Source organism: Esox lucius, chromosome 1 (assembly GCF_011004845.1).
Source record: "Esox lucius isolate fEsoLuc1 chromosome 1, fEsoLuc1.pri, whole genome shotgun sequence".
NCBI lineage: Eukaryota > Metazoa > Chordata > Actinopteri > Esociformes > Esocidae > Esox > Esox lucius.
Window position 1 is genome coordinate 33,553,491 of NC_047569.1, and position 13,174 is coordinate 33,566,664.

Genomic DNA, 13,174 nt, shown 5'->3' on the forward strand with positions numbered 1-13,174 from the left:
AAAGAAAACCATGTCGATTCAAGGAAATAGAAAGTAAAACCTTCCAAGTATGGGTCGCCAACCATGAACAAACGCACCAGACTATCATCTTACGACGAACAAAAATCGTCAATATTTTAGACCCGAGTGGTGACCCGGGTAAAATCTCTAGTAATACACACCACGTGGGCACACAAAATAGTGTAAATTTTTTGTACGACGATATATGTCACCACCAAAATGGAACTGCTACATTAATAATTAACACACTACCATTAGAAATAGAGTCATCCTCTCATCATAGAGTCATCCTCTCATCACCCAGAGGCCTTCATAATTACCATCGGTGACCAACCTCCAGGTCATGAAAAAGAACATCTTCATAGACATTTTAAATCGCACTTACGCTTTACTATAAACATGTGTTAAAAATTCAATATGTACGAACATGGAACCCATCTCAGAATTATGGCACTCAAATTTTAAAGAGAAAAATTAAATTATTCTTAAACACCTGACAGTGACCATTCAGAGACAGCGCTGGATATGTCATGGTGATCCTGCTAGTGTAGTGAACGTTGTAGAACAAATAAATCAAAAATTGAAGTCCAGGTCAAATATACTTGAAAATCAGCTATTGCTAGATCATTTGACATCAGTATTATTGACATTACAAGCAGAGATTCTGTACAGTTGCAGGACATACAAAATAAATCCAGTGACAGAAAAAGAAAAGTCATCATTAATATTAATATTTATATTAATACCTACAAGGCTGTTTTTTTTGTTCAAGTTTGGAACATCAACCATTTGTTTAAAAATGAGGGAAGCCACTGCATTTCGTGGATAGTGTTGGACAGGGACGTCCATCTTGGTTCTATTCCCCTCTCACTCGGCTCTGGAACCTTTCCTAACGCATTACTCACCAGTTTCCAGGTACCCCATTACATATAGCATTCACACATGGAATGAAAAATAAATCACAACGAACCCATAGACACCGCAAAGCTCCTTGGCCTTCTTTCTTCCCGGCACTCTAAAAAAAATGCAGAGATGAGTACTTTGACCAGCCAACTGCAGAACTGGGCCTTCCATGCTCACAACCTGGCCAATTATCTCTACCCATTGAAAATTAGAGAATACAGTACATCACATTTGTTTTACTTCACTTGAACTGCAAAAAATTAGGAAATGGTCAAATTAAAATTAGAAAGTCTACATTAAATATGATTCGCTGTGGATCCCCACAAAGACAAGGGAGAGTTAAACTGAAATTTGTAGCGGTGTCCATGACAGAATACAACGACTCCTTTTCCCTGGCAAATTACATTTAACTCTGCCCATTTCCCCATTCGTCCTCTTCGCCCCAGGAGCCAGGGTGAGGAAGGCTGACTGGATGGCTTGGCTTAGTCGTTCTTTTTCTCCTCCTCTGCTTTTTCTGTGAGGGCGGGGGCTTCCGGTGTGGCTGCCACCTCTGCCGGGGCTGTGCTGTCCTTGTTTGAGACCACTCCGTTGGGGTCCGCGCCACTTGTGCCAAACTCGTTGACCCGATTGGGGTCCACTCGGTAGATCCAACGCTGGTACAGGTAGACAAAGAACACCACATCTGGGAAAGGGGAGACAAGTTATGACAGGCATCTACAGGTTTTAATATCAATGTCTGTGTGTGTGTGTGTGTGTTCGTGAGCGGCGTTGGGACCAGGTGTGTCAACGCACCGTCTCTGAGACACCCTATCCTGTACATCATGGGCATCTTTATGACGAAGGCGAACAGGTCGTCGATGAAAGTGTTCAGGGCCTTGTAGGTGAGCATCCTCCACGGGAGGTGAGCCACGGACTTCATCTTATAGTTGATGAAAAGCTGCGGCGTCATCGTGATGAAGCCTGAGCCAATCACAGAGCAGATGAGACAACCCATTAGATCATCCCAGCCTATCCCGAGTACAATTCAGTTATTGATTAGGGCACACATGAGTGACGACGTTCGAGAGATAATGATTGACAGTCAACAGGGGTTAGGCTACGTCAACGGGGATTGAGAGAGCAACCTGCGCTAGACTGTGGAATTGAGCTTCAGAGGCGTGGCCTTCACAGAAGACTAGGACCTCCTGGACCAATTACACAACCCCCCCCCCCCCCCCACCACCACCAGGCATGACTCACCAAAGGTTAACAAGAAGCCATAGAGCATGCCCAGTACAAATGAGTACCAGCCTTTATGCTCTTGGTACAACACACTGTAGACTGCATAACACCCGAACAGAGGATACAGCAGCCATGACAGGTACCTGAACGCCATCTACGAACACAAGAGGAAAATTAAAAAATAAATAAAAGGAACAGCATTTTCAATGTGAGGGGCTCCATAAAGGCAATGGTATTGTGACAACGGGCTTCCTTACATCATCAAACGCTTTGGTGGACGACTGCACATATGTTGACTTGTCTTTGATTGACAGGCGTGGGAAGATCCCCAACACTTTGTTTTCCCTGTCCAACTGGAGAAAGAAAAGTCAGCGTTATCAAGGAGGGATGAACTTACGTTGCCAACCACACAGACACCAGGTCTCCATCTCACCTTGACATCCATGACCTTTGTGATCTTCCAGAAGTCGATGAGCAGTCCAATAAACACACTGACCTGAAGGTTTGGGACACAGGAACTAGTAAAAGCACAACTGTGCACGGGTTCAAAGGTCATGGCAGACGTGTACACAGCCAAGTGATGCATTCAATTTCAAAAAGGACTTGGAATGAATACTTGATAAAAAGACAAAAGACAGGAAACCACTGACCTGAACCACAAAGTTAGTCTCATTATCCAGGATGTAGAGCAACACCACCAGGGACTGGAACACACCAAAGACAATGGAGCGCACAGACAAACCCTCCATAGACTGCCTGCTGTTCCAGAACTGGATGTCTGGGACACACACACATTGTACGGGGTCCTTTACAATTCACACATGAATTGTACATTTAACCCGGATGGCTAGTTACACTGTGTTGAATGGCTCTTGACTAAATCAAAGATGAAGAACAATCGTTAGGCTTCTTAAAAATTATATAGACTAAGCTTATCAGAATAAAATCAATAGCAGTTTTATTACAGACAGCTAATGTCCCCACAGCATCAACTGGATTTTGTCTGATCATTTCGGTCAAGCCGCCTGCATACAATTTAATGCATACGTTTGCCAAAACTGCAACAGCCTCTGCAACGCTACAGGACAAACGAAGAGTTCCATTGGAAATCAATGTACTCCTTGTTTAGCAAAAACACAAGAATGCTGTATCTGGGACTGAAGAATAAGGTCATGTTTACAGAGGAGGCCCGACTCAGAGCTTTGCCACAGACTGGTATTTTAACCAATTAGGTGGCGACAGTTCAGACCGGGATGAACGCGGACGAAGCGGTTCAAGGGCAGGTGTCCTGAGCTCACCGTTCTTAAAGGCCAGGAACTCGAATATGCTGTGTACGATGGAGACCACAATAGTCACCCCCAGGAGGTATGGATTGGTCTCCAACAGGGCCACCTACACAGGAAAAACAACTCATAGTGACAGCATTCTAGACTTCAAATCAGAAGTCTGGACAGGTCAGACGCTCCATTTTCGAGCCCCCCCACCCCCTCATTTGCTCCACACCCATGACCCCTGACCTTGACAGAGTCCTGGTCCTCGTCAGACTGCTCGTAGGTGTCCTCGGGCAGGAAGTTCCAAGGCGAGCGGGCATTCTGGGCGGCGTAGAGCTGCCAGCGCCACAGGGACAGCGGGCAGTAGGACAGGCGCAGTGGCAGGGTCAGGAGGCTCTCGTTGATGGGATAGTAGTCCTTCTGCAGATTCCAGTAGTCGTTGAAGTAGACGATGGGGTAGTAGTCCCCACTCACCGCGTCAAACTTCACATCTGGGGTATTAAGAAGGGTATGGGGTTGAGTGGATAAGACTTCCAACAACACCCCTAGAATCTGCTTTTGGTTTGGCCCACTGATGAGCGAGAAGCGGTGGGTGGAGCTTACGTTGGTCCAGAGGGGGGGGGACCGAGCCCTTGACCCAGGGTGTGTGATCATCCACCATGTTGATGGTTAGGTTGGGGTGCCAGTGGGAGATGACCTCCACAGGGCCATGGCTTTCTGCCCGCTGTGTTCGGGACAGGTAGAGAGGCACTCAATAAACACCCTGCCGACTATGCGCATACTTTCTTTTTTTAATCATCATGGTTACATTTTGTGACCTTTATCATCTCTGGGTCTGTCTCGGTCTCCCCTGTCAACAGGTTCTTGGTCTTCACAAACTTCCTGCGTTTGAATTTGTTGAGCACTAAAAGAGTCGAGAAACTAGAGTCAAGCAGTGAACATAACACACATTTAGAAAAAGGTCTGGCGTGTGTGTGCGAGCCAGACACTTACTTCGCGTGGCGTGGACAGTCGCCAGTCGACGATACTGGCCCTTGCGTTTGGGATCGGGGTGGAACCCACTCTTCGTGAAATACACATGGATGTAAAGGGAACCATTCATCTGCACCTTCTGCGCAAAAAGGATCAGAGGAGACATGCAATTGGTGGTACAAATTGAATAAGAGGACAAGACATGTCATGGTAAACCCCAGAGCCAAGACGTCGCCCGAGGGTCAGGTAACATTAACGAACCTACCAAGCCTAAACAATAACCAGGGATGGTTCACAGCAATATAGACTTTGAAATGTTTCCATGCATCCAAACCAGAAAATCAGATGAATGGATCTAAGAGGAGTATACTGGAGTGTATCAGCAGTTCCCTATTGAATGGTACCATGTGCAATATATATTGTCCGCTACGGGTGCATTACCCAATTATAATCGAAATTGTGATATTGACATGTGCAATATCCAAATCGCCAACTTACGTGATTTTCAGCTTTAAGAAAATATGAGATGTTCGAGGCAATGGGAACGCATTATACATCCCTAATAGTTTTTCTCCTGGCTGCTGTAGGTATTTTTGTAGATTACTTAAATACCTGGATTCATTTTGTTTAAATACTTGGTTTTTCAATGTTCGTTTGAGTCAGCACTGCAACTGATAGCAAAGTCATGTGCTTCAAGCAAGCGCCAAATGCTTAATATGCTAAATGCTTAATATGGGCGAATACATAGGTCAAGGGTTGAGTTTTGCCTAACCAGCTATGAAAACAGAACAAACTGCCATTGCATTAAATGAGCAGTTGAACAAATAGTTCAAACTGGTGTAAGTGTAAAACAGAAAACAACAAACTAACTTGATTATTATTCAGTTTAATAGCACATTATGTAGGTTATGATCTCTATTTTTAGTGAGATTATCTACAATGTTGACACACGTTTGAAAATCACAAGTCATAACCGTAATTGCAATATTTTTCAAAGAAATCGAGATTCAATATTCCATCCAAATCGTGCAGCCCTATTGTCCGCATTCTAGTCTTTTGTACCATCTTTCGTTGGTGGCTGGACATGCTAGCGGTCCTCTCAGATCTGGATAATGATACCCAAGACTAACTTTATCTGTTGAATTCCCATCCAACGTTGACAGGACCCTGTGAATTGTTAAGAAAAATCTGTACCTGATCTGAGATAAGTCAACCTGATGGAAGTGCCAAATGAGGAAGATTCAGATCAATATGTGGTTGGTTATGTATCATCTTGAGGACACAGTCACCCTACTTAACATTTTGGGGTCTAATACTAAGCTAGTAATTGTCTCAACTCTCCTAACAGGCTGCCAAGCTTCTGAAAGTAGTTTATTCTCATACAAAACGTCAGCATTGGTTTACAACCTTAAGCATTGCAAATGACAATAGTTCAGACGCATTTAACAAATCCAAAGACAAAATCGATTAAATCCTCCTGCGCCAAATCTCAGTTTTAGAAGGCATAATCTTGCTGATCCAATGTTTCCAGCGAAGACGTAATTAACTAAGATACATTAACTTATATAAAAAGCTTTCCTAAGTTTATTGGTACAGGGAACAGCCATCGCTGAAAGAGGTCTGTGGTCTTGAAGCAGTTGCAACGTAGTTTATAGAGGATATTTACTCATCAGGATATTCTCTACAACTATAACCTCGGAAGGATGACAATGTAGTCGGCATCTAAGACTGTCACTTCTGTATAACACATCAGAGCAATGCTAACATGTAGTTTCTTCTTTTTGGTTAGCCAGTTACTCAGTCCAGTCGGAGCCATCGGTTTCACAGTGAGGTTGGGTTTGATCAGCTTTTGCTATATTTTTTTCCCCAACCTGTCATTTGTTTCCCAACCTGGCCACACTACCCCTCCAGTCTCTCTCCCACTCACCTCTGGGATGTCCAGGTCCAGCGAGTGTTCATAGCAGCCATCACCGTCCACCCCTGTGCTCCAGTCCCCATAGACCAAGTCCCTCTGGAACCAGAACAGGGAGCGTGTGTTGTTGAAGTCAGAGAACACCTCATCCTCAGAGATGTACACATAGAGGTCCTGAGGGGCAGAAAGGGCAGATTAGGAAATACTGAGGAGTACTTCTGTGGGCTGTAAAATCTCTGGAACTTTAGAGGATTATATTATTTACTGCTTTTTCCCCTTCTGAAATAGGATTACTTGGGAATCGAGGGAATTCACTGAAAGTTCCCGAGATCCGTCAACCCTAGTTTTCCTTAACCTTTTGGGAATGGATTTAACTGATATTGCCTGGGGTTGTGTTCAGCACAGAAAACGACCTGCTTTGTTCTAACCCGACAGTGTATATATTTAACAGATGTAAGTCCACATCTGACAGAACAGAAAGTGCACCAGAAAAAAATTACCCGTGGTGCTTAATCTCCTGTGAATGTGAATTCACAACCCCTCGACAATGGCTAATTTATCAGGCGTTGAGCCCCAGAAATCAAGTAGTGGTGGTGCAGCTTCTTTGTCCAACACTGTGTACTAATTATGGACAGTAATTCAAGAAGTGAGAGGGGACCAAGCTCATCAGAAACCAGCGGTCTGCGCGCACACACCCACACACACCTCACCAAGAGCGCTAGCACAGCACACCGGCAGGCACAGACCAAAGGTCAATCTGACAGTAAACAAGGTCACATGACCGTGGCTTAACTCTAATACAGAACAATAGGCTGTCTCACCATGAGGCTCTCCTTTGGGAAGAGGTTTCGGCTGGGTAACCGCGGCGCCCCTGTTGGGGTGCTGGGGTCCGGAGTAGCAGGCCCCCGGCGGAACCAGCTACTGATGGCCCAGATTATAAAGATTCTGCAAAGAAAATGAGGACAAGCAGTGAGAAAAAAAAAAAACATAGGTTTGATTGGCATTGCAGGCAACCACAATCGGGTTCAGGATGATACCTGTTGACTGAAATATAGCTGCGGAATGTGTTGCAACTGCATGAAACTCCCACACCGTACTGCTGCTACGATGGCACACAATTCTCCTGATACTAATGAATGCCCCCTAACAATTTAATTGTGATCCCTCGTTGGCACCAGCATTCTTTTCGCATCTCAACCCGGTGAGACAACCCAACAGCAATGAGAAGCAGTTCCATTAGGTTGAAGAAGTTACCTAGCAAATACTGACAAGTCAACCAACTAAAATCCCACCTTTAAGGCAGGACACTTGTGACAGAGCAAAATTAATTGAATCAGGTGCTGGTGTGTTCGGGTCAAGGTGTGCTTCACTAAAAAAGGTCTCAGCAGTAAGGAAAATTGTGTTGTACATCTTAAATTGCAGGTGATTTTATCTTTCATTCGAGCTGAGTAATTAGCCTAGCCTACAGGAGAGATCAAATTGGAAAAAGTAAAGCGCTTTACTGTACTTAAATAATCTAAAAATAAATGTATATGTAGTCAATAGAAGAAACAAAACTCCAACGCATTCTAAGAGTGACATACAGATCAGCTGGTACCAGTTGGCATCACATGTGCCGAAAGGGCCACTCCACCTGTAGAGCGATGTAGTGACAAAGTGGATGGTGTTGTGCTAACTACACCAAGTTCACTGAGGTGACTAATTGGCCATCCTACAAATGACAGCGCCAACGTCCAGAACTGCTAGGACCTTAGCAGAGTTTTTACCACCTTGATGTCCGATGTTACTACGTTGCTTTCTGCTTGTTGGTTTTGTGACAGCATCTCTGACTAGCTCAACTATGATCATAATACCCTCACGATTAAGGTGATACCTTGTTAAAGGCTCAGTATCATTACATTTTTCTAAAACGGCGACCTGTTTATGAGGCGGATACCCGGCAGAAGCCCTTTTAGGATTCTTTGTGATTTGGTCTTATGACTTAGGAGTCCTCGACTACTCCTAACTTTCTACAGATTTATGAGCTGGTTTTAGTGCAAAAAACACTTTGTGAAATATTCTTACGCCTCGTTTCCACTGATCCCAAACACTGGTGTTTTACCCTAAAGTCCAGAAATGTTTCTGTTTCCATTGACACGAGGCAGCGCCAGTCGACCACTAGGCCATGGCAGAGTAGCCCGGCTCTCACTCGGTGCCAAGCCCCGGACTTTAAGGCGGGGTTTGTGGGTTGACTCGTTATGTGCTGCAAAAATATGGCATGTTGTCCGAATAGCAGGCTTCGTGTAATGGTTTTCACCAATCTAAAAAACGGATAGCCGATAAAAGAAACTGGAAAAGCAATAGCACAGGGAGCTGAAATAACAGAAGGCCAGGGCAGAGTTTTACGATCTCATTACTTTAACTAGCTCTGGATAAGGGCATCAGCTAAATGACTAACATATAAATGTATTGCAAAATAGCCAAAATGGTACCCACACCGCAGTGGTATGGTGGTAAATGCACCGGAGGTAGTGGCTCAGATCTGTCAACCTTAGGACAGTAACACAGTTCATTTTGAAGTCAAGTCAACAGGGGCTGCCTGCAGTTCTTCCCTGTGCGTGTCCCACCTGAAGAGGACTCCTTTTATGACCTGCCATGCGTTAGGGGGAGGAGCTGGCGGCGGCTGGGCGGCGTCCCCAGCTGCGGTCTGTACGGCTTGGCCATCAGCAGCAGCTGCTCCATTGCTGCTCACCTACAGAGAGAGAGTGACAGGTCACACCCTCACCCACTGAGACATTAATACAAAAACATCTTGCACTTAAAAACAGTCCCAACAGCAAACACTTTGCTTTTCATTTCACCAATGCTCTTGCCTGAAGTTACTATCACCGGATACAGTACTCGAATCTTTGGTTTAAGCACGTTTCCTTGCCTTTGCCGCAACTGTTCTGGTGAGAACTGTAAAATGTACATGGAATGTAAGATGCACAGTCAATAGTTTGAATTTGGTCTTGTACGAAGTAAATCACAGTGACCTCACTTCAGAATGATTTCCAACTCATTTCTGAACAACTCATTTTCTTGTATTTCCCAGCCTACAACCATGATGGAGATGTCAGTTTCCCAGTCCATCCCGAAGGCATCAATTGAGTGCAACGAGACAAGGTAAGACAATTTAAAACGTAGCCTCATTCATATAGGCATTAAGCATTTACATCAAACTGGTTTTTTTGCTTGTTGATGAAAGGTTATGCAAGTGGACTGTGCAACAGTTTCCAACACCACCAATGGTTTACACAAAATAAAAACTTGCTATAAATAGAAAAGTTGCCCGACCTCTTCTTGGCAAATGCTCTATAAACAACATTTTGCCAATAAAGTGGAGAGTGTAAGATATAGTTACATGAAGAGATTAGTATTTTCAATTATTTTATTATACATTTCATGTGTGTATGTCTTATTATTGCTATAATACAAGGTGCAACTACAAAAAGACAGATTTTCCTGTATAAATAAAACAATATAGCTGTCAGTATTTACCCTATATTAATAAAGCAGATGGGGATTACACAAAACCGGTAATTAACTTAAATGGATTATGGGGACTGCAGTATTAATATGGCATACTAAGTCCAGAACATGTTAGCTAAACATGCTCATGTAGCCTTTTTGCCCAGAGACACAAAACACAAACACATGGCAGTTCAGAAGATGGGAACCACCATCTGAAAATCACATCCTCGATGACATTCAGATTTTGTAAAAGGTCATTCGTAAATGTTTTCTGCATGACGTGGAAATTGAGAAGAGAAAGAGATTCTAATTTATTAGTGGAAGAGTGCTTCCCGATTGCAGACTTCCATTCACAAAAGACTAAATATTGTCTTAAAACAAGGTGCTGCTCTTCGTTTCACCAAAAAAAAGTGTCATACAAATAAAATTTGACCTGTTGTATAACTACATATTTATTTTGGGACCCTGTAAATGTAATCTGCTTAATGACAAGTAGAGGAGGATGTTTCATTAGATACAAGCATATACCATGCATCCTCTATTTGACTACTGTTGATTATTTTCAAAAGAAGGCCAGAGAGAACAGATTTTTTGGGGAGGAGAAAACCAAGATGCAACCAACACAAAAGAACAGAAGGCTTCAAGGAACTACACTATCCAAAAGGTGGTCTGAACACAGAGCACTGTGGCATACAGGTTAAATCTAAACCAGGCCGGTAGAGTGTTTTAGCCTGCAGCAGTTTCCTTAAGATGATGTTAATTGGATCATTCCAGTTAGTTATTCCAGTTAGCAGTTTTGTTCAGGAGGGTATAACATTAAACAGACCAGGTTCCAAAAGAATGTTAGCCCCCAGCCCCAGTACCAGTTAATAATTACAACGTGCACATGACTAACTGGTGTTATAGTTTACCCAGCTGAGACTAATTCAGTAATGCAAATTAGATAAATAGGCCACAGAGTAAAAACGTTTACAACCAACAGCGATGCCTAATGCACGAGAAGCTATACAGCCCCTATAACGGCAAGCATTTATCCCAGTTAAATCTCAACCTATAACTGGAGCCCCTGCCTGGTTTGATTTATATATAATCCGATAGCGGTCCACCTGACACATTCAATTGATTGGACTTTATTTACAAAGACACATCTACCTATATAAGGTCCCAGATATGTCAGAGGAAAAACAAAGCCATCAAGTCCAAGGCACTCAGGAACTAAGACTGGGGCAAAGATTCCTCTTTCAGCATGTTACCAAGACAACGCTGGAGGGGCTTTGGGAAGAGTCTGATACCATTAGTCTCTGCTCATACCCCACATCCTTAACCAAGCAGTTTGTTCTGGCAACTCTGATATGGTAGCGGTCCCATCCCAGAGGGTCAACTTCCAACCAGTCAAAGCTTTTCTCTGCTCTGGCACCCATATGGTGGAAGTAAATTCCCCTTGATGCTTCATCCCTGCCCCTTCTCAAAAACATAGTGTCTAACAATCTCACAGGCCCCCCACAAAAACTAACAGTATCACCTTTCCTGGACTAACACTGACCATTTTTTACACTGCTGACAATAACATGTACTTACTGTAATTGTACAGACGTGTTGTCTTCCCACCTAGTTAATTGCTAAATTACTTACGTGCAGATTGAATGTGCACTTAACTTTATATGCTATTGTCCCATATGACGCGTAATAAAAGAAAACTAGTAAGCCGCCTGGAATGATGGGAATGACAGTGTAGTAACATGTACCGATATGCAAACGTTTTGGCCAGTTTAATCAATAACGTGATGGAAACCGAATGTCTACCCAAGCAAGTGTACGTCGGGCGCAAATCCGTAGTTTTTTTCCCGAAGGTTTGCTTGAGGACGGATGTGAATTTAATCAAAGGGAACAGTAACTAGTTATCGGATTAAATTAACTAGCTAGCTACAAGGAAAAGCAATTTCCGTAGCTGATCTGACGTTAGCTAATCAAGCTAGTAATAATTTTAATCACAGGAAGCTCAATACTGTATTATCATAAGCTACAGACAGTCATAAGTTTTGAAATTGACGTTGATGTGCAGCAGACCTATTCGAAGTAGTCATGTGTAGACCGTGAAACGTCATGCTAATGGTCAAATAAATCTGTTGCCGGTAAAATGGCATTGTCATTGTCGTTAGCTATCTTAACTAGCTAACGTAAATTTGCTAACATTAGCTGTATAGCTATCAAATGGCTAACTAACTAGCTAGATAGCTAACGATGGCAAGCTTACTGAATTGAAGCTGGCTGGCTAACCCAATAATCCACTCACCCATTCATTGCCACGAGACGGGTAACCATCTGTAAGTTCAAGTAACGTCCGACCTAATTACTTTACTCAGAAATGATAACGTCGTTTGTCGACTGCTCGAATGTCGGTTTATCAGAAAATAACATAGCCAACTATATTGTCAAGATACTGTAACCAACACGTCGTGAAAGACAGGAGGTCGTTTTAAAACCGACCGGCATTGGCAACGTCAGAGCCCGTGGGACATTATCGATAGCGTACTTAATAATATATACCCTGCAACGTAGTGCTCTCGGGTAAACATTGAACCCTTTTTGTTTTAGTGACACACTGAAGACAGTCAAAAATGTTCATTCATTTTTACCTCGCCGTTGCTGATGGTTGGCGGAGTAGCTTCTATCTCCTGCGACGCCATCTTCTCTGTCGCAGACTGCTGTGCCTCGCAATGAAATCGCAGTCCTCGCGTGAGCTGAGATAGATAGCTACATCATCGATGTGACGTATTTTGCAAAGAAAATCGTCTCTGGTTGTTGTTGTTGTTTCAAGTTGGTATCGTCTTTGTAGAGAAGGTATTTAACCCTCTCCACAGGGACCCCCAGCCGTTCCATGTATTTTATCTGCACCGCCTCGAAGCACAGGCTTCACGCGTCCCATCACGACCCTTTGTTACTTCTCCTGTCTATTTGATTCCTGTGCGCTGACCTTCTGCCTGCCCTACGACTACCTGCCAGCCTACTCCTCGTCTTTTTTATTTTATTTCCAATAATACATTCTGCACTCTGCGCAACCACCTTTATGTCACTACGAGTGCCTTATTATAATCAGAGGTTGATGTGAATTTATATTTACAGCTCCACTACCGTTCAAGAGTTTGGGTCACTTGGACATGTCCTTGCTTTTGAAGAAAAAAGCTATTTTTGTCAAATAAAATAACCTCAAATTGATCAGACATACAGTGCAGACATTGTTAAGGTTGTTAATGACTATTGTAGCTGGAAACGACTGACCTTCAATGGAATATCTATATAGGCCCATTAACAGCAACCATCAGTCCTGTGTTCCAATGGCATGTTTGCTAATACAAGTCTATCATTTAAAAAGGCTAATCTCCATTGACATATCTGCCCACCA

The 13,174-nt window shown here is 43.3% G+C and overlaps 1 protein-coding gene across 1 annotated transcript; it reads right to left on the reverse strand.

Annotated features, from left to right (window-relative positions):
- Positions 1 to 366: 366 nt before the first annotated feature.
- Positions 367 to 12,583, reverse strand: clptm1 (CLPTM1 regulator of GABA type A receptor forward trafficking). The gene is made up of 15 exons (XM_010872576.4): positions 12,408 to 12,583; positions 8,886 to 9,010; positions 7,101 to 7,224; positions 6,295 to 6,453; positions 4,389 to 4,506; positions 4,214 to 4,299; positions 3,999 to 4,119; positions 3,642 to 3,886; positions 3,423 to 3,516; positions 2,775 to 2,902; positions 2,558 to 2,620; positions 2,382 to 2,477; positions 2,143 to 2,278; positions 1,696 to 1,863; positions 367 to 1,585 (listed from the first exon to the last, which is right to left on the reverse strand). Exons 1-15 carry the CDS (start codon positions 12,456 to 12,458, stop codon positions 1,386 to 1,388), a joined length of 1,914 nt encoding a protein of 637 aa, XP_010870878.2. The 5' UTR covers positions 12,459 to 12,583; the 3' UTR covers positions 367 to 1,385.
- Positions 12,584 to 13,174: the final 591 nt, after the last annotated feature.

Excerpts from the sequence above, each read along its gene's own strand:
- clptm1 (XM_010872576.4), bottom strand. The coding sequence starts at position 12,458 with ATGGCGTCGCAGGAGATAGAAGCTACTCCGCCAACCATCAGCAACGGC. Across the intron at positions 6,454-7,100 it reads TCCCAAAGGAGAGCCTCATG|GACCTCTATGTGTACATCTC; the intron begins GTGAGACAGCCT and ends TCTGCCCCTCAG. Across the intron at positions 2,478-2,557 it reads CAAAGGTCATGGATGTCAAG|TTGGACAGGGAAAACAAAGT; the intron begins GTGAGATGGAGA and ends TTCTTTCTCCAG.